General features: G+C 37.3%; 1 protein-coding gene and 1 long non-coding RNA gene across 2 annotated transcripts in view; one reads left to right on the top strand and one right to left on the bottom strand.

The window, feature by feature from the left end:
- nfxl1 (nuclear transcription factor, X-box binding-like 1) overlaps positions 1-22,232 on the bottom strand; it is an 86,772-nt gene that overhangs the window by 25,061 nt on the left and 39,479 nt on the right. The window contains exon 11 of the mRNA XM_047585825.1: positions 9,564-9,678. Coding sequence (XP_047441781.1) covers positions 9,564-9,678 — 115 coding nt within the window. The remainder of the gene's footprint in view (positions 1-9,563; positions 9,679-22,232) is intronic.
- Positions 1,721-9,708, top strand: LOC125010458. Its single transcript, XR_007113078.1, has 3 exons — positions 1,721-2,062; positions 5,482-5,547; positions 9,578-9,708. It is a non-coding gene; the product is annotated as an uncharacterized LOC125010458 (long non-coding RNA).

Genomic DNA, 22,232 nt, shown 5'->3' with positions numbered 1-22,232 from the left:
CTAAATTATCTGTTTTTGCATAAAGAAATCATACATGTTGGTTAAAAATAATTATTGATTGATTTATCACTTACTTTAAATTAAGTCGTCATAGCAGTCTGGTATTTGGATATAATAAAATACAGTGGAATAAAATAAAATAGAACAAAATATGACAAAGGTGTTTTATAATCTATTTTGCGTATTTATATACATTAAATCAACCATTTTGTGTGTGTATACCTAGAAGCTTTTCAATGGCATTGCACATTATCTGCATTTTTAATTTAACCAATCTATACTGTGTCATAAATGTATGTCTGACATTTATAATAAACCAAACGGATTGAAAATCGGTTGATAATTCAGTGAGTTATGATGATTTTAATCGCTGATAGACCTCTGCCTCCGTTCACTGATACATTCAGCAGACACGGCTTCCCCCTGAACAAGATGGCGGCCGCGTTTGACGCATCGTTCCAATGCCGGAGACGGCTTCTCAGTAAAGTCTTAGTGTTAGCATTTTTATTTAGCAACATTTATCATAATGAAACTAACTGTAACTGAGGCTAATCCACTCTTCCAATTCCACACTAGTTCGTGTGGATCATTGTTGAGTCCCATTGTCGTTAATTTGATCTGATGATCCACATTTTTCCTGGTCTCGCTGTATTTACTGAAACATTTCACGTTGTTTTTACCATGTGGCCCCGTTTGGCTGTGATGTCAATGCACAACCTGTATTGGCAGGAAAGTGCTCTTCTCTAATAACTATTCAGTTTACAACTGAGATCAACTAACTAATTAACTGGAGCTGTTGTGCTCCAGGATGTCAGACTAGTCAGGGACAAGCAAAGTGGAAGTGGTTTGATGGGATTCCCAAACATCCCACAAGACGGCAGATATGAATTAATGCAATAAAACGATAAAACGTTGCGGTGAGATCCCTCAAGAAACGGGTTTGACTTGTGTGTTGATTAGGGCTGGAAGATTAATTGAATTTCGATTGCAATTTTGATTTTGGCTTCTCACGATCATAAAAACACTGTAATTGAAGAAAACGATTAATGTGCCACGTAGCATGTTTGTAAGTTCCTGCGCTGTAAAAGCACCATGAACGCACCTCTGTGGCTGCAGCTGCAGCAGCTGTGACATGTAACATGTGATGTGTGAGGATCAGTTGTGGGACAGTGATTGACATCATGGCAGAAAGCAGCCTGAGCCTTTAGTTAAAATACAGGTGGGACAACTTCAGTCATTTGGAGACATTTTGGATTTTGGAATGTGTATTTCTTTGTCATATATTATGAATGGTTAAAATGATCCATATACAGGGCAACTTAATCACTGCTAATACTGCACTGTTATTGTTATTATTTGGTGCCTGTCATTCATTCAAGTGAATAGATTAAAGGGCCACAATGGTTCAGTAGAACTGAAACACACATGTATTCAGTACCTTGCTCAGCTATGAGCCATATAATCTTATATATTAGTTAACTCCTGGAAGAAGTCTGGTTTGGTTATGGTTCAGTTGAGGCTAATATACCTTAGGACCAGATGTGGCCCATCATTCAGTTACGAAAGTGGGCCAGGTAAAAGGTTTGGTATGAATTAGTTCATGTTCTGGGTAAAATCTGGAGTTTGGTCCATGCAGGCACAAGGCCCAGCCATATACACTGTTTATAGATGGCATAGCTGTGGTATCTGGCTGTGTTATGGTTCCATCAAGCTTTAAAAATATACTTGGGCTGGATTAGGGCCGTCATAAACATTTACATTTAAATGGGCCACATCTTTGCTGTTCAACTGGGCTACTTCCAAGACAAAGGATGAGGGTTTACACACGTATGTACATAAATATATATATATATATATATACATAATTTCCTTTTTCTTTTTTTCTTCTTTTTCTTTGAAAACATTTACAACAGTATCCAAACTTATAAACTATAACACCATCGGAGCTGGCCGAGCCGTCGCCATTTTGTTCCTCCCCCTCCCTCTTCTTCCTGGAGTTCACGGCCCCTCTCAGATCCGCGGTTCGGCGTCGGTCTCTCTGGACCTGGAGCTCCAGGTTACGGTAAGTTCAGTTAAATAATGTGAAGAAGATATTATCGACATGAGTTAATTTTATACCTGTCGTTAAGTTATGGTCAGAATGTTTTTTATCATTATTATTATTTTTTATTAATAGCGCATGTCTAAAGCTAAAGCTAAGCGAAACATGCTAAAGCTGTTGGCGGTCATCCGCGCAGGCTCACTGTGTATAAGTCTGATTCTCCAGTCTGAAACACGAAAAAAAAAAAATCACAAATTAAATCAAATCACCTACTTATAAGTTAGGACTGAATCCTGTGTGACTCTGAACGTAATGACCCACTTTGGTTTAATGGCTCCTCTCACTGGGAGCTCAGAATTAGCCACTACGTGCTAAAGGCTAAACTAGGTTAGCCCTCCATCTTTGGCTCGTTACCGACCACACAATGACTTTATTCAGGGATTGACTAAAGGTTCGGGTATCAGTCGCAGTTATGGAGCCTTTAACACTACTATAGTCTCATTATTTCCTTTAAAAGGTTTTTAAAAAATTGTTAATGGTGTTAACCGCGGCTATAGAGCTCCGGGTGCTGACGTCACACTGCGCCGTCAATCATAACACCGCCATTTTGAAAGCGTTCATAGATATATAGACAAAGATGGCGCCTTCACCGTCTCTGTCCATTGGAACGATGCGTCAACGCGGCCGCCATCTTGTTCAGGAGGAAGCCGTGTCTGCGGACTGTATTAGTGAACGATGGCAGAGGTCTATCAGCGATTAAAATCATCACATCTCACTGAATTATCAACTGATATCATTTTATTTGTTTTTATGCTGTCCGATTTGCCAAATTTCAGGTTTTGCTCTTTAGATTAATACTAAATTATCTGTTTTTGCATAAAGAAATCATACATGTTTGTAAAAAAAAAAAATTATTGATTGATTGATTGATTGATTACTTATTTACTTTATTCATCCCCGAAGGGAAATTAAGTCGTCATAGCAGTCTGGTATTTGGATATAATAAAATACAGTGGCATAAAATAAAATAGAACAAAATATGACAAAGGTGTTTTATAATTTATTTTGCATATTTATATACATTAAAGTAACCATTTTGTGTGTGTATACCTATAAGCTTTTCAATGGCATTGCACATTATCTGCATTTTTAATTTAACCAATCTATACTGTGTCATAAATGTATGTCTGACATTTATAATAAACCAAACGGATTGAAAATCGGTTGATAATTCAGTGAGTTATGATGATTTTAATCGCTGATAGACCTCTGCCTCCGTTCACTGATACATTCAGCAGACACGGCTTCCCCCTGAACAAGATGGCGGCCGCGTTGACGCATCGTTCCAATGGCCGGAGACGGCTTCTCAGTAAAGCTCTTAGTGTTAGCATTTTTATTTAGCAACATTTATCATAATGAAACTAACTGTAACTGAGGCTAATCCACTCTTCCAATTCCACACTAGTTCGTGTGGATCATTGTTGAGTCCCATTGTCGTTAATTTGATCTGATGATCCACATTTTTCCTGGTCTCGCTGTATTTACTGAAACATTTCACGTTGTTTTTACCATGTGGCCCCGTTTGGCTGTGATGTCAATGCACAACCTGTATTTGGCAGGAAAGTGCTCTTCTCTAATAACTATTCAGTTTACAACTGAGATCAACTAACTAATTAACTGGAGCTGTTGTGCTCCAGGATGTCAGACTAGTCAGGGACAAGCGAAGTGGAAGTGGTTTGATGGGATTCCCAAACATCCCACAAGCAGTAGATGTGAATTACTGCAATAAAACGATAAAACATTGTGGTGAGATCCCTCAAGAAAGCAGCAGCAGCTTGTGACATTTAACGTGTGATGTGTGTGGATCAGTTGTGGGACAGTGATTGACATCATGGCAGGAAGCAGCCTGAGCCTTTAGTTAAAAGACAGATGGGACAACTTCAGTCATTTGGAGACATTTTGGATTCAAATTGTCGGACGTGGAGCAGAAGGAGATTGTTTGTAAAGTTTGTTGCTCTGTTGTGTGTCTGCACCTCAAAGCAACACGACACATTTATTTAACCATTTAAAGTTCTGCCATAAAGTGTCTGTGACAAACGTGACATTTATGATATAAAACTTTAGATTTAAAGTTGAGTTTTGGTGGTTCAGAAAATACTTTTTTTGAAATGAATAATCGTATTTATTAATTGCAATTTCAATATCAATCAAAATAATCTTGATTACAAAGAGATGATACTAATTCAGCTCTAAAACTACTCACAATGAGAAAGAAATTCAGGATTAAGTAGTTAGTTGTTGTTGTGATTATGTTACAAATAAAAAACAAGAATAATTTAGTGTATGTTGTGGTATTTAGACATTCATTTAAACAGTGTTAACGTCATTAAAGGTATATAACAGACTATTTACACCACAAAAAAAATCCAAATCTTACCAAGTATATTTGTCTCATTTCTAGTCAAAATATCTCATTACAGTTATAATAGTTATAAGTTATAAGACACAACTGCCTAACAAGTCCCAATTCAGCAAGATACAGGGACTTGTTTTAAGACAATACATCTTGAATGTCTTGTTAAGTGAAAAAGTCTTGAAAACATCTTGTTTTGAGTCATATGTCATATGAAACAAGCGTTTTTGATATTTGAAGAGGTTTTTAAGCTGCTGTGTTATTTGCAAAAGATAAACCATCTTGTTTCAGGAATTAGACTTGATTTAAGAAAACACATCTTGTTTATAGGAAAGCATTAAGTTTCAACGGATTTTGACAAAAACTCATCAGATAGTGACTTTCTGGAGTCTCTGCTATTTGCCTCATGGTGATCACAAGACTAGGGATTCCCACAATGTTGAAGTATTCATTCAATCAAAATAAAACTCCAACAAAATGGAATAAAATACAATGATACACAAATCCAAATTTTTTAATGTTCGGTTACATAAAATTAATTTCTGCCATAAATCCCTGTTTTGGAAATGGTAGCAGCCTATGGTTCAGTGTTCAGGCTGTGCGGCTAGTTTACCGTACTGCACAGCCCTCATTAAAGATTAAACGAAAATGAGAGATGACACACTCCATGGCTATTTCCATCTCTGAAAAACAACGTGTTTTAATCAGAATCTAAGTGATACATAATACAATCACCGCATTTCAGTGATTAGCTCGTTACATTATGACAAAAATACGCTGTTTTTAGCCGACAAACTCCAAAACTGGATGTACATCATGAATACTGACTGTGTCCATCTGGACCCTGTTGTCCTGTGTGAAAGACACAGGACAACAGACATGGCAATAATACTGTTTCTATGAGCCATCGTGATATTCTAATAAGCAAACTTAAATTGTTAAATCCCTTCCCCAGCAAGTAATTTGATTACATTGTTGCTATACTTTATTTATTTATTTATTTTTTTGTTCACTCTCGTGTCAACAGAAAATGAATGAATGAAGCGCCGCCTCATGAAGAACCAGATGAGCCAGTACAAGCTGCTCAGACCATGTGAGTATTGATCTTAATCATAGGAAACTTATTCACTGTAGTTCTGTTTAAAATCCATACGTTGTCTTTGGAACAAACAGTGCTCTGTGGGGGGTGAAAAATGCTGTAAACTAAGAATATTAATAACGATTGTCTATTTTTATTGATTTACAAAATGCAAAGTGAGTGAACAAAAGAAAAACGTCACATTAGTATTTGGTGATACTATTGGGGATTCACCGACTGTGAAATCTGTGCAGATACTGATGTTTAAAGTAACAATTTGACCAATGCTGATTTTTATTTATTTATTTTTGTTATTTACACATTACTGGACTGTGTTTTGTTTTTAAGTGCTTCATCTCGTCATCCTATCATCTCAATGTGCACAAATTCTAAACAAAAATAAAACAACCTTTTAAGTTAACCTATAATTCTTATGAAGTTCTTTTGTCAAAAATAACATCAGTGAAATCATCAGTATAATAACAGGTTTTAGTCTGATAAAGAACAATGAGAAGTTTTTTCAGTACCTGCATTATATATATTAAGCACTACGTGCATATGCATTATATATTATTTTAAGTGTAAAAACAATGGGGAAAATAAAATATGTTGTAAATAACAAAGTTAATAAATAACTAAATAAATAAAGTTATAGTCATTTGTTTTGCTATTGTCTGCAGGCATCAACTAGTGTTTGGGTGGTGTTATTACAGAGTCAGACTGATGAGGCACATGTATAAGGGTCAAAGACGAAACATGTCAATTCTGGTGTTCAAGACATATTTATAGTAGTAAAAATAAATAAAAAAATTTAAAAAGTACAATTTGTTACTCAATTCTCCCCACACTTTACTTACTCATATGAGTATTTACTGTAAGAAATGAAAATTTAGGGACCTATTTAACTCAAAAGTACAAAACTGTCCTTCCTAGATAACATCCGGGCTAAAACAGTACAAAATTATGCTAAAAATGTCAAAAATCTTAATAAAGGCATTGATGATACACTGGGGCATAATTGTGTTGGTGTTTGTAATGACACCTACAAATATAGTAACAACACTAAGCTCATTTACATTTTCAGATATTCAAGAAATACTGTTGTCCCCGTTTTTGGATTCTGAAATGTCCTTCCTGTGTCTCACACATAAAGTGTCTATATGACCATATTTGGATTTGGACATTCATGTTACAGGGTTTTGTATCAGCCAACAGATTCTAAAGGACCCGAAAGAGAAAACAATATCAGTAAATCTCTCTTAAAATGTTGATATTTTGACCTTTTCGCTCAGTGGTACGTGATGTATCGCCATGATGTGTCTTTCTGGCTAATAACACATTTATAATTTTTCTACATTTTAAAATGACCTATTTCATGTGAAATATGACATTGATGTGTTGAAGATTAAGCTAATGTTTTACACAGTAGACCCAGTTAGTGCCTGATTATAAAGGAAAAATAGTTTTGTCCTTCCTGGATAACGAAGGTATTCTGTTACCCAGGACATGTCCTCTTTTAGAGACACTGGACATGTTAATCAATTCAGTAGCTGTAGGTTTTTAGACATTGATTTGATGTTGTACTGTTGTTTTTTTTTTTATTATTATTAATAGCAGCTTTTTTTTTTTTTTCCACTTTTAAAATCGTTATACGTCTTTGACCCATAAACGTCTCACTACGGTGTAGGTCAATGAGTCTATGTCCTGTGTGTGTGTACACACACACACACACAAACACACACACACACACAAAAGCGCCTTGAGTCTTAACTGGCGGTGGTTTGAACTTTCTTCAGTTGTCTGTTTTTGGTCGGCTATGATATTTGATGTGTTGAAGTCCTTTCTTACAGTACCACCTCTAGAAATATTGCACATGTATTGCAAACTACATATTATGAATCTTTCTCTGAGACTCTGAAGTTCCGCCACACAACTGACATTTCATTTCAGCTGATCAAGGAAAATGCACAGATGGCGCACTCCCTTCTGTCAATTGCAACTTCTAAAACAAAGAGAGAGAGAGAGAGTCTCTCTTCAGCACAGCGCTCGTGTGACATGTCAATCAAAAAACAAACATTGGTCATGTCATCTTTTTTGGCCAGTGCTAATTAATAAGGCGAATATCGGCCGATGTATCGGTGCATCCCTAGTTACTACACCTTGGCCTTCAAACCAGCATCAATCCTTACAACACTAAGTCAGGGATTTAGTAGGAGCATAGACACAGTGGTCGGCCAAGGAAACTTAGTGCAGCAGGTGAAAAACACATCAAGATTATTTCCTTTCTAAATCTGAAGATGTCCAGCACAGCCATCACTGCAGGGAGGACACAAATTCTTGGGTTGATTAGACATTTATATATGTTTTATTTTTCTTTTAATTTCGCCCCACGGATTTAAATTCCTTTAAACACACATTAACATGAATCCAACATATTTTAGTGAAGGGATAAATGGAGGCAGAAGACAGTCAGCACTTCCCTCACTCAGCGATACAGGAGCTGTCTCAATAGCACGACAGTGGCTAAGACCCGCCGCTGACTCTGTCAGGTTCCCCGCAACTGGCTTAGAGCCAGGTGAAATCCAGGCGCATGCTGCAATATTAGTAGAAGAGAAGCAAACTGTACAGCTGCTAACTTTACGTTTGTTTATGTCAGGTATGTTTATGCTAGTTGCACAGCCACCCTACTGCTGCACATGTTTCAGATAAAAAAAAAAATAACATGGGAATAGCTTAATATTGAATGTAAAAATGTGATAATAATGTAAATTTGGTCATGTTTTTTTTATTTATTTTTTTGCTTTTGAGCATTTGAAGCTGGCTAGTGATCTCCACTAGTTTTTTCCCTTTCACCGTTTCTCCGTGCAACAACATGATGGCAAGATTAACAAAAAGCGTTTGGCAATTTATTTTTAATAAGTCGAGTTTTACTTGTCCTATCACCAGTTTAAAAATGGGTCTGTAGTTTGAAGTTACCACTTTCTACAAAAGTTGAAACAGAGATTCAGTGACGCTGTGTCTTGCTGCCACGTCATCTTAAATTGATCATGTGATTTGGACTCTCTGCCGCGTCTGTCGACTCCATAGAGTTAATACAGAACACATACAGTATGTAGGGTGTCCCTACTTAACGGGAAAAAGTTGTGTAAAAACAAATGGGGGCCTCTCTGATTTCTGGTTTTATTGCAGTAATCTACAGGAATCTGAGAAAACTATTGACATATCACCATCACCATAACCAATCAATTAATCGCACAATAAATGAAAGTGAGCCCATTAACACAGACGAGTCAGTTTGTCATATTAGTTTGAAAGTAGAGGCAACGAGTAAGTTGAACGAATTAACACCTGAGACACAACCATCCGGTCCAGTTTAACCAGCTGGAAATAAATGAACTGCAGCTGGAGATGAAGTGGAGCCTTCGTCCTGAATGTCAACTCTCACTGAGGTCGACAAAGTAAATATAAACCAAACAGCAGAAGATGGTGTGAGCTCACAGAGAGTGGAGTTCACTAGAAATGATGTAGGACATTTAAAAGCTCTTCACATTCCAATTACACTGTAATATACTCTTGAGAAATAAATCAGTTTATTGCTTTTGGAAAGATGACATATTATCATTATATTAGTCAAAAAATGGTCTCAAAATATTGTTGACAATAAAATCATGTATCATCAATAATTAGTGTGACAGTAATTCTAATAATTAGTATCATAGGCCTGGTTGAATACTTTGACTCTCTGCAGTAGGACGAGGGAAAGTTAATCAGGTAGCTGTATATATCTGGATACTTCAGGTCAGGAACATTGTCCCCACCGGCTGTTTCAATGCTTAAAAAAAATTAAACCTGGGTCATGATGAGAGTCTGTGATGTGTAACCTGTCGAGTTTTAACTTGTTCTAGTCAGTTTCTATCTGGTTAAAGTTTAGTAAACTCTGACAGCGTCTATATGAGGACAATCTGAATGATGGGGACATGTCTATAGTATGAGGACAGATGTGTGTTTGTGAGGGTTGTGTCCTCACTCACTTGTCTTTCCACAGGGACAGGATCTGCTGACGGAGCGAGGACATGGAGGACAGACGCCATCATGACACTCAACCTCACAGGTGTGATTCCCACAGGAGAGGGAGGAGCCACACACCTAAGAGACATAACCGGGTGTTTACAACGTTTTCTACTGCAGTAGATCGACTTAATCAACTATTTTATTGTCATGATGAGTGAATATTGTAGAATAATTCCTCACTAGTAGTAAAACAGGAGAAGAGACACTACAGTAAAAACACAACTTTAACTGAGCAAATTTCACAAACATCTTTTAATAAACCAATACAAAGCTTAGTTTGAACTTAGCTTGGAGTTAGATTTTGTGTTGTACTAAACTGTACAAAAATGTCTGATGTATTTTCTGCATTTTAGTGGAAATAGTTAGGACAAAAACACCTTTGTTGTTTGCTAAGCTTTTGAAATTTACACTTCAGATTTACATTGTAGCAAGTTAGAATTTTTTTTTTTTTTTACAGTGAAAAATCTAACATTTCCTACTTTTAGGTCCAATGTGTTAATACAGTTTGTCAAAATGAAAAAAAATAATTGGAAAATTATTCCCCTTGATTACACACTGAAGCACCAACGTCTGATGACTATGGTGAAATTTTGAGCACAAAAACTTTTTTGCAAGAACTTAAAATTATATTTTGTGCAAAAGTTACAATGAAGCAAAAAAAAACTAAACAGTTTGAGCGAACAATAATCAATAATGGGTTTTTCATGTGCTCACAATACACCTAAGTGTGTATTAACAACAGTTTTTCCCTCTTAATGTTTTTCAGATTGTTTTTCAAATTCTGATTGGCTGTTCACTGTCCAAACTCATTTTACAGCAAAGACGTACTTCCGTACTTCTCAGCCAGTTCATTTACTTCCGGTGTCGCTCTGTTTATCGTTAGCCTAGTGTTACTCAGCATCATTACGTTGCACATACATTACATTATGTATGTGTAAATGATATTTTACATTCCAGCGGGCAGAGGACACAAAAGTGGAACATCAGCGTCATATCTTTGTGTCAAGCATCTAGTAAATACAACACAGTGGTTAACTTTACAGTAAGTCCACATACCCGTGTTTGTAGCTATTTGGTTCTTTAGAAATAGATGATGCTTGTAAGCCCGAGTCTGAGAGAGAGCGACAACTGTTAAAGGACTTTATTTGATATGGGTGGGAATTTAGGTATGGAGCCGATACCAAGTAAATACAGGGCTAGTATCACTGGTACTGATACTTTTTCTTGAAATGTCATGATCATTGAATAACTAAGGATGTTACCCGTAGTTGGTTGACTATAATTATGATAAAATACAGGACAAATTTTTAGGGAAATAAACCTGTTTCCATTAAGTATCATAAGGTAGCGTCTTCCTTGTCTCAAGCCTCAGTGTCCTGCCATGTGTGTGCGTGTAAGTGTGTTTATGTGTGTGTATGTGTACATATGTGGTGATTTTGTTAAATTATTTTATTAATTATTATAAATCTATTAGAAGTTACTCAAAATGTGCCCTTTAATTCAATTTATTTATATAGATAATAGAGATGTTCTTATTCTGTAATGATGTGTCACTGGGCCTAAAGCAGCGGGACGTTACAGACAGATATCGAATCAAGAGTCCACAGTCAGCAGCAGCATCACAACATGGAGCAACTTCCACTAATCCATCCCTGTGCATGTTGAGCCTCTTTCACAGAGTAAAGGAAGGAAGTTCTTCAACACAGAAGTCCTACTCTGACTTCTAGTCAACATTAACCAATTACATGCTGTAGCATGTCTCCTTACAAACTATGAAAATCGACTTCTTGTAAAAGGATGGGCAAAGAAACGTGTAGGACTTGGAACTACACGTTTATTCATATGATCTAATATAAGTGTTATAGTATTTAATACATTCATTCTCTGAACTACTCTTCTACTTCTCAACAGAATTGATAGGCAGTTGCCACAAAACATCTTTTCAACTCTTAATTATACCTAATCATAGCCCTATTTGCAAAGGGAAGTCCACTTTGTTTTTAAGAGGAGAAGGAAGTTAGACTGTATGTTTGAAGCCCTATCCATAACTATGAAGGTAAGTTACAGCAGTATAAATTTAGCATAGCATGTTAACATGATTGTATAATAGCCATCGTCTCAACTTCTTTAATGCCTATATCAATCTCAGTTTCTAACAAAGAGTCAGGGAGTGGAGAGATAACAGTTAAATGACATAATAATATTAACGCTGGCTATTAAACAAACATGCAAACATGCAAGGATAAGTTTACACTGTTATATCACCGGTGTAATTATGGACGTAGCTATAAACATTCAGTTTGAATCCCTTCTCATTTTACTGTACGCGGAGTGTAGAGACAAAGTTGATCGATAGACTGAGCAGTGCAGAGCATCATCCAGCTCTGAGGAAAAACAGTTTGAGGGAGTCAAGGCAAAAATGATGTAAATTCACACATAAGTGTATTGTACAAGCATAAAAAACTATTACCTGAGCACATTATTGATTATTGTTCACTCAAACTGCTTCATTTTTGTTTTGTTTTTTTGTTTTTTTTACTCCTTACTCTTACTACGAAATATGATTTTGAGTTCTGGCAAAAACAAAAAACAAAAAACAAAAAAAGAAACAAGCAGACGGTAAGTTAATTCAATGGATCAAGGTTCCATTCCCCTATCGCAGGTTATCTTTTCTATAATCATCAGCTCCCTATACATTATCCTACAACTAAATTATTCAATTATGTGGCACAAAATAATGGTTGTAAGAGATTTTATTTGTGTAAAATGAGCCTGTCGGTTATGAGGTGTATTCTGTGGACCATGGGTGCTGTTGGTTGCCTGGGACAGCGGAACATTGGTGATCGACCAATCAGAATTGAGTACTCAAGAGTTTTTAAACTAGATGGTTAATCATAAAACAGATAAATTTTCAAATTTAGGATTGATACTGTTGAGTTAAGATGTATTTGATCAGATGTAGGGTCCAACCAGTAACTGATGATATCAGTTAAAATTAAAATTTCATGTATTTGTATGTGATTTGGCTTCTGTATTTTTGAAACTTCCTTAACACAAAGTTCTCGTCATTCAGATGTGAGGATGGAGAGATAGAAAAGAAGAGAGAGAAAGAATCACGACAGACGGGAAGGTGACAGGTAAGTGAAATTAGGTGGAAGTGTAGGAACAGCCACTTGATCCCAAGTGATTGATTTCTAAATATTATTTATATTGAAAAACTGCATTAGCAAGATGTGTAATGTATTCAAGAGACCAGCGAAGGCATCAGATAGGAATAATTAAACCAGTGAGACCACAAATACCTAGATAACCAGTATAGTTTAAATTATTATATGACCGAATTATTCACTGTGCATTTTGGGAAAATTATTGCTGGCAGACATGGCAAGTCAATCATCACAGGGGAGAATGTGGAACAGGGAGGTTCAGAGGAGAGGACTGGGGTGAGGTCCATCTGAAAGGTCTTCACCACATGAAATGTGGAGGACTCTTTGAAGCAGTACATGGTTGAGAATGGTTGTATCCAAGATCAGATAAGAGTAAATGGTGTTTTTCCAAAGCATACTGTGTTCATGTACTGTCCATTGGAGAGAAAGTGGAGCAGGATTGGTTACTGTACTTATGTTCATGATGCGATGACTCATACGTCATCGCATCAACAACGTTAAACATTTAAGTACACTACAACATAAACAATGGACAGCATAGTGTTTTTTTTTTTTTTTTGTTTTTTTTTACGCTTTCAGTTGATGACCGGAAGAATGGACCGGTCAAACCACTGCTCTTTCAAAACGCACAGTGTCACACACATTCATTCTCCGATTAGTGTCATTTCCTGAACATGATGTACGACTAATTCACCTATGCACTTCATTAACGATCAACACATGATGCTGGTAAATGTGGTAAGTTTTATATCATTGTGAACCATGTCAATTCATTTTAAAAAGATCACTACTTGAGTAAGCGTGGAGCTATCACTAGTAGCGAGTGCCACTGACAGTGCTCTAGTTCAGGTATTAGTATGCGAGTGTAAACAATATACCTGGTTAAACTAACGTGCCGCGAAGATGTAAATTTGTGTTGACATGATGTTAGGTTCTGATAATTACTCTTGTGAAAACTGAGAAGAACACATACTGCATAGCGTTGTCTAGTAAGTGGTAACTTATTAGCAACGTGTTTCACTGAAGCGGCTTCACTCTGACAAGTCTGGTAAATGTGGTAGCTACAAACTCGGAGGCTAGATGTCATAGTTAGCTATCAGTCTCAAGATTCAAGATCACTTTATTATTCCCCAAGGGGAAATTGTTTTTTGTTCTAGCTTATTTGTGTAATGATGCCTTCCATCAACATACTGTTTTCTTACACCAATCGGAGCGACAGGCATATTTCCTCATACTTGGACCCATCACGGTAAGTTTGTATCATTGTGAACCTTGTGAATTAATTTTAAAAACAGCGCTACTTATGTTAGCATGGAGCTAACGCTAGTAGCGATTGCTGTCTAGTTCAGGTATTAGTATGAGAGTGTAAACGATATAGCTGGTTAAGCGAACGTGCCGCAATGATGTATATTTGTGTTGACATGATGTTAGGTTCTGATAATTACTCTTGTGAAAACTGAGAAGAACACATACTGCATAGCGTTGTCTAGTAAGTGTTAACTTATTAGCAACGTGTTTCACTGAAGCGGCTTCACTCTGACAAGTCCGGTAAATGTGGTAGCTACAACTTCGGAGGCTAGATGTCATTGTTAGCTGTCAATCTCAAGATTCAAGATCTCTTTATTGTTCCCCAAGGGGAAATTGTTTTTTGTTCTAGCTCATTTGTGCAATGATACCTTCCATCAACATACTGTTTTCTTACACCAATCGGAGCGACAGGCATATTTCCTCATACTTGGACCCATCACGGTAAGTTTGTATCATTGTGAACCTTGTGAATTAATTTTAAAAACAGCGCTACTTATGTTAGCATGGAGCTAACGCTAGTAGCGAGTGCTGTCTAGTTCAGGTATTAGTATGCAAGTGTAAACGATATAGCTGGTTAAGCGAACGTGCCGCGATGATGTATATTTGTGTTGACATGATGTTAGGTTCTGATAATTACTCTTGTGAAAACTGAGAAGAACACATACTGCATTACGTTGTCTAGTAAGTGTTAACTTATTAGCAACGTGTTTCACTGAAGCGGCTTCACTCTGACAAGTCTGGTAAATGTGGTAGCTACAAACTCGGAGGCTAGATGTCATAGTTAGCTATCAGTCTCAAGATTCAAGATCACTTTATTATTCCCAAGTGGAAATTGTTTTTTGTTCTAGCTTATTTGTGTAATGATGCCTTCCATCAACATACTGTTTTCTTACACCAATCGGGAGCGACAGGCATATTTCCTCATACTTGGACCCATCACGGTAAGATTGTATCATTGTGAAACCTTGTGAATTAATTTTAAAAACAGCGCTACTTATGTTAGCATGGAGCTAACGCTAGTAGCGAGTGCTGTCTAGTTCAGGTATTAGTATGCAAGTGTAAACAATTAGCTGGTTAAGCTAATGTGCCGCGATGATGTATATTTGTGTTGACATGATGTTAGGTTCTGATAATTACTCTTGTGAAAACTGGGAAGAACACATACTGCATAGCGTTGTCTAGTAAGTGGTAACTTTTTAGCAACGTGTTTCACTGAAGCGGCTTCACTCTGACAAGTCTGGTAAATGTGGTAGCTACAAACTCGGAGGCTAGATGTCATAGTTAGCTGTCAATCTCAAGATTCAAGATCGTTTTTTTGTTCTAGCTCATTTGTGTAATGATGCCTTCCATCAACATACTGTTTTCTGAAACAAATCGGAGCAACAGGTATTTTTCCTCATACTTGGACCCATCGCGGTAAGTTTTTTATCACTGTGAACCTTGTGAATTAATTTTAAAAACAGCGCTACTTATGTTAGCATGGAGCTAACGCTAGTAGCGAGTGCTGTCTAGTTCAGGTATTAGTATGCAAGTGTAAAAATATAGCTGGTTAAGCTATTGTGCCGCGATGATGTATATTTGTGTTGACATGATGTTAGGTTCTGATAATTACTCTTGTGAAAACTGGAAGAATACATACTGCATAGCGTTGTCTAGTAAGTGGTAACTTATTAGCAATGTGTTTTACTGAAGCGGCTTCATTCTGACAAGTCCGGTAAATGTGGCAGCTACAACTTCGGAGGCTAGATGTCATAGTTAGCTGTCAATCTCAAGATTCAAGATCGTTTTTTTGTTCTAGCTTATTTGTGTAATGATGCCTTCCATCAACATACTGTTTTCTTACACCAATCGGAGCAACAGGCATATTTCCTCATACTTGGACCCATCACGGTAGATTGTATCATTGTGAACCTTGTGAATTAATTTTAAAAACAGCGCTACTTATGTTAGCATTGGAGCTAACGCTAGTAGCAAGTGCTGTCTAGTTCAGGTATTAGTATGCAAGTGTAAACAATAAGCTGGTTAAGCTAATGTGCCGCGATGATGTATATTTGTGTTGACATGATGTTAGGTTCTGATAATTACTCTTGTGAAAACTGGGAAGAACACATACTGCATAGCGTTGTCTAGTAAGTGGTAACTTTTTAGCAATGTGTTTCACTGAAGCGGCTTCACTCTGACAAGTCTGGTAAATGTGGTAGCTACAAACTCAGAGGCTAGATGTCATTGTTAGCTATCAGTCTCAAGATTCAAGATCACTTTATTATTCCCCAAGTGGAAATTGTTTTTTGTTCTAGCTTATTTGTGTAATGATGCCTTCCATCAACATACTGTTTTCTTACACCAATCGGAGCGACAGGCATATTTCCTCATACTTGGACCCATCACGGTAAGTTTGTATCATTGTGAACCTTGTGAATTAATTTTAAAAACAGCGCTACTTATGTTAGCATGGAGCTAACGCTAGTAGCGATTGCTGTCTAGTTCAGGTATTAGTATGCAAGTGTAAACAATATAGCTGGTTAAGCTAATGTGCCGCGATGATGTATATTTGTGTTGACATGATGTTAGGTTCTGATAATTACTCTTGTGAAAACTGAGAAGAACACATACTGCATAGCGTTGTCTAGTAAGAGTTAACTTATTAGCAACGTGTTTCACTGAAGCGGCTTCACTCTGACAAGTCTGGTAAATGTGGTAGCTACAAACTCGGAGGCTAGATGTCATAGTTAGCTATCAGTCTCAAGATTCAAGATCACTTTATTATTCCCCAAGTGGAAATTGTTTTTTGTTCTAGCTTATTTGTGTAATGATGCCTTCCATCAACATACTGTTTTTCTTACACCAATCGGAGCGACAGGCATATTTCCTCATACTTGGACCCATCACGGTAAGTTTGTATCATTGTGAACCTTGTGAATTAATTTTAAAAACAGCGCTACTTATGTTAGCATGGAGCTAACGCTAGTAGCGAGTGCTGTCTAGTTCAGGTATTAGTATGCAAGTGTAAACAATATAGTGGTTAAGCTAATGTGCCGCGATGATGTATATTTGTGTTGACATGATGTTAGGTTCTGATAATTACTCTTGTGAAAACTGGGAAGAACACATACTGCATAGCGTTGTCTAGTAAGAGTTAACTTATTAGCAACGTGTTTCACTGAAGCGGCTTCACTCTGACAAGTCTGGTAAATGTGGTAGCTACAAACTCGGAGGCTAGATGTCATAGTTAGCTATCAGTCTCAAGATTCAAGATCACTTTATTATTCCCCAAGGGGAAATAGTTTTTTGTTCTAGCTTATTTGTGTAATGATGCCTTCCATCAACATACTGTTTTCTTACACCAATCGGAGAGACAGGCATATTTCCTCATACTTGGACCCATCACGGTAAGATTGTATCATTGTGAACCTTGTGAATTAATTTTAAAAACAGCGCTACTTATGTTAGCATGGAGCTAACGCTAGTAGCGAGTGCTGTCTAGTTCAGGTATTAGTTTGCAAGTGTAAACAATATAGCTGGTTAAGCTAATGTGCCGCGATGATGTATATTTGTGTTGACATGATGTTAGGTTCTGATAATTACTCTTGTGAAAACTGGGAAGAACACATACTGCATAGCGTTGTCTAGTAAGTGGTAAACTTTTTAGCAATGTGTTTCACTGAAGCGGCTTCACTCTGACAAGTCTGGTAAATGTGGTAGCTACAAACTCAGAGGCTAGATGTCATAGTTAGCTGTCAATCTCAAGATTCAAGATCTGTTTTTTTGTTCTAGCTCATTTGTGTAATGATGCCTTCCATCAACATACTGTTTTCTTACACCAATTGGAGCCACAGGCATATTTCCTCATACTTGGACCCATCACGGTAAGTTTTTTATCACTGTGAACCTTGTGAATTTAATTTGAAGAACAGCGCTACTTATGTTAGCATGGAGCTAACGCTAGTAGCGAGTGTTGTCTCGTTCAGGTATTAGTATGCGAGTGTAAACGATATACCTGGTTAAGCGAACGTGCCGCGATGATGTATATTTGTGTTGACATGATGTTAGGTTCTGATAATTACTCTTGTGAAAACTGAGAAGAACACATACTGCATAGCGTTGTCTAGTAAGTGTTAACTTATTAGCAACGTGTTTCACTGAAGCGGCTTCACTCTGACAAGTCTGGTAAATGTGGTAGCTACAAACTCGGAGGCTAGATGTCATAGTTAGCTATCAGTCTCAAGATTCAAGATCACTTTATTATTCCCCAAGTGGAAATTGTTTTTTGTTCTAGCTTATTTGTGTAATGATGCCTTCCATCAACATACTGTTTTCTTACACCAATCGGAGCGACAGGCATATTTCCTCATACTTGGACCCATCACGGTAAGTTTGTATCATTGTGAACCTTGTGAATTAATTTAAAAACAGCGCTACTTATGTTAGCATGGAGCTAACGCTAGTAGCGAGTGCTGTCTAGTTCAGGTATTAGTATGCAAGTGTAAACAATATAGCTGGTTAAGCTAATGTGCCGCGATGATGTATATTTGTGTTGACATGATGTTAGGTTCTGATAATTACTCTTGTGAAAACTGAGAAGAACACATACTGCATAGCGTTGTCTAGTAAGAGTTAACTTATTAGCAACGTGTTTCACTGAAGCGGCTTCACTCTGACAAGTCTGGTAAATGTGGTAGCTACAAACTCGGAGGCTAGATGTCATAGTTAGCTATCAGTCTCAAGATTCAAGATCACTTTATTATTCCCCAAGTGGAAATTGTTTTTTGTTCTAGCTTATTTGTGTAATGATGCCTTCCATCAACATACTGTTTTCTTACACCAATCGGAGCGACAGGCATATTTCCTCATACTTGGACCCATCACGGTAAGTTTGTATCATTGTGAACCTTGTGAATTAATTTTAAAAACAGCGCTACTTATGTTAGCATGGAGCTAACGCTAGTAGCGAGTGCTGTCTAGTTCAGGTATTAGTATGCAAGTGTAAACAATATAGCTGGTTAAGCTAATGTGCCGTGATGATGTATATTTGTGTTGACATGATGTTAGGTTCTGATAATTACTCTTGTGAAAACTGGGAAGAACACATACTGCATAGCGTTGTCTAGTAAGAGTTAACTTATTAGCAACGTGTTTCACTGAAGCGGCTTCACTCTGACAAGTCTGGGTAAATGTGGTAGCTACAAACTCGGAGGCTAGATGTCATAGTTAGCTATCAGTCTCAAGATTCAAGATCACTTTATTATTCCCCAAGGGGAAATAGTTTTTTGTTCTAGCTTATTTGTGTAATGATGCCTTCCATCAACATACTGTTTTCTTACACCAATCGGAGAGACAGGCATATTTCCTCATACTTGGACCCATCACGGTAAGATTGTATCATTGTGAACCTTGTGAATTAATTTTAAAAACAGCGCTACTTATGTTAGCATGGAGCTAACGCTAGTAGCGAGTGCTGTCTAGTTCAGGTATTAGTATGCAAGTGTAAACAATATAGCTGGTTAAGCTAATGTGCCGCGATGATGTATATTTGTGTTGACATGATGTTAGGTTCTGATAATTACTCTTGTGAAAACTGGGAAGAACACATACTGCATAGCGTTGTCTAGTAAGTGGTAACTTATTAGCAATGTGTTTTACTGAAGCGGCTTCATTCTGACAAGTCCGGTAAATGTGGCAGCTACAACTTCGGAGGATAGATGTCATTGTTAGCTGTCAATCTCAAGATTCAGGATTGTTTTTTTGTTCTAGCTTATTTGCGTAATGATCCCTTCCATCAACATACTGTTTTTCTTACACCAATCGAGCGACAGGCATATTTCCTCATACTTGGACCCATCACGGTAAGTTTGTATCATTGTGAACCTTGTGAATTAATTTTAAAAACAGCGCTACTTATGTTAGCATGGAGCTAACGCTAGTAGCGAGTGCTGTCTAGTTCAGGTATTAGTATGCGAGTGTAAACAATATACCTGGTTATGCTAACGTGCCGCGATGATGTATATTTGTGTTGACATGATGTTAGGTTCTGATAATTACTCTTGTGAAAACTGGGAAGAACACATACTGCATAGCGTTGTCTAGTAAGTGGTAACTTTTTAGCAATGTGTTTCACTGAAGCGGCTTCACTCTGACAAGTCTGGTAAATGTGGTAGCTACAAACTCAGAGGCTAGATGTCATAGTTAGCTGTCAATCTCAAGATTCAAGATCGTTTTTTTGTTCTAGCTCATTTGTGTAATGATGCCTTCCATCAACATACTGTTTTCTTACACCAATCGGAGCGACAGGCATATTTCCTCATACTTGGACCCATCGCGGTAAGTTTTTCATCACTGTGAACCTTGTGAATTTCATTTGAAAAACAGCGCTACTTATGTTAGCATGGAGCTAACGCTAGTAGCGAGTGTTGTCTCGTTCAGGTATTAGTATGCGAGTGTAAACGATATACCTGGTTAAGCGAACGTGCCGCGATGATGTATATTTGTGTTGACATGATGTTAGGTTCTGATAATTACTCTTGTGAAAACTGAGAAGAACACATACTGCATAGCGTTGTCTAGTAAGTGGTAACTTATTAGCAATGTGTTTTACTGAAGCGGCTTCATTCTGACAAGTCTGGTAAATGTGGTAGCTACAAACTCGGAGGCTAGATGTCATTGTTAGCTATCAGTCTCAAGATTCAAGATCACTTTATTATTCCCCAAGGGGAAATTGTTTTTTGTTCTAGCTTATTTGTGTAATGATGCCTTCCATCAACATACTGTTTTCTGAAACAAATCGGAGCAACAGGTATTTTTCCTCATACTTGGACCCATCGCGGTAAGATTGTATCATTGTGAACCTTGTGAATTTCATTTGAAAAACAGCGCTACTTATGTTAGCATTGAGCTAACGCTAGTAGCGAGTGCTGTCTAGTTCAGGTATTAGTATGCAAGTGTAAACAATATAGCTGGTTAAGCTAACGTGCCGCGATGATGTATATTTGTGTTGACATGATGTTAGGTTCTGATAATTACTCTTGTGAAAACTGAGAAGAATACATACTGCATAGCGTTGTCTAGTAAGTGGTAACTTATTAGCAATGTGTTTTACTGAAGCGGCTTCATTCTGACAAGTCCGGTAAATGTGGCAGCTACAACTTCGGAGGATAGATGTCATTGTTAGCTGTCAATCTCAAGATTCAGGATCGTTTTTTTGTTCTAGCTTATTTGCGTAATGATCCCTTCCATCAACATACTGTTTTCTTACACCAATCGGAGCAACAGGCATATTTCCTCATACTTGGACCCATCACGGTAAGATTGTATCATTGTGAACCTTGTGAATTAATTTTAAAAACAGCGCTACTTATGTTAGCATGGAGCTAACGCTAGTAGCGAGTGCTGTCTAGTTCAGGTATTAGTATGCAAGTGTAAACAATATAGCTGGTTAAGCTAATGTGCCGCGATGATGTATATTTGTGTTGACATGATGTTAGGTTCTGATAATTACTCTTGTGAAAACTGGGAAGAACACATACTGCATAGCGTTGTCTAGTAAGTGGTAACTTTTTAGCAATGTGTTTCACTGAAGCGGCTTCACTCTGACAAGTCTGGTAAATGTGGTAGCTACAAACTCAGAGGCTAGATGTCATAGTTAGCTGTCAATCTCAAGATTCAAGATCGTTTTTTTGTTCTAGCTCATTTGTGTAATGATGCCTTCCATCAACATACTGTTTTCTTACACCAATTGGAGCCACAGGCATATTTCCTCATACTTGGACCCATCACGGTAAGTTTTTTATCACTGTGAACCTTGTGAATTTCATTTGAAAAACAGCGCTACTTATGTTAGCATGGAGCTAACACTAGTAGCGAGTGTTGTCTCGTTCAGGTATTAGTATGCGAGTGTAAACGATATACTGGTTAAGCGAACGTGCCGCGATGATGTATATTTGTGTTGACATGATGTTAGGTTCTGATAATTACTCTTGTGAAAACTGAGAAGAACACATACTGCATAGCGTTGTCTAGTAAGTGGTAACTTATTAGCAATGTGTTTTACTGAAGCGGCTTCATTCTGACAAGTCCGGTAAATGTGGCAGCTACAACTTCGGAGGATAGATGTCATTGTTAGCTGTCAATCTCAAGATTCAGGATTGTTTTTTTGTTCTA

This window comes from Mugil cephalus, chromosome 1 (genome assembly GCF_022458985.1).
Source record: "Mugil cephalus isolate CIBA_MC_2020 chromosome 1, CIBA_Mcephalus_1.1, whole genome shotgun sequence".
Lineage (NCBI taxonomy): Eukaryota > Metazoa > Chordata > Actinopteri > Mugiliformes > Mugilidae > Mugil > Mugil cephalus.
Note: the sequence above shows the minus strand (reverse complement) of the source record. Positions and strands in the feature narration are given on the sequence as shown.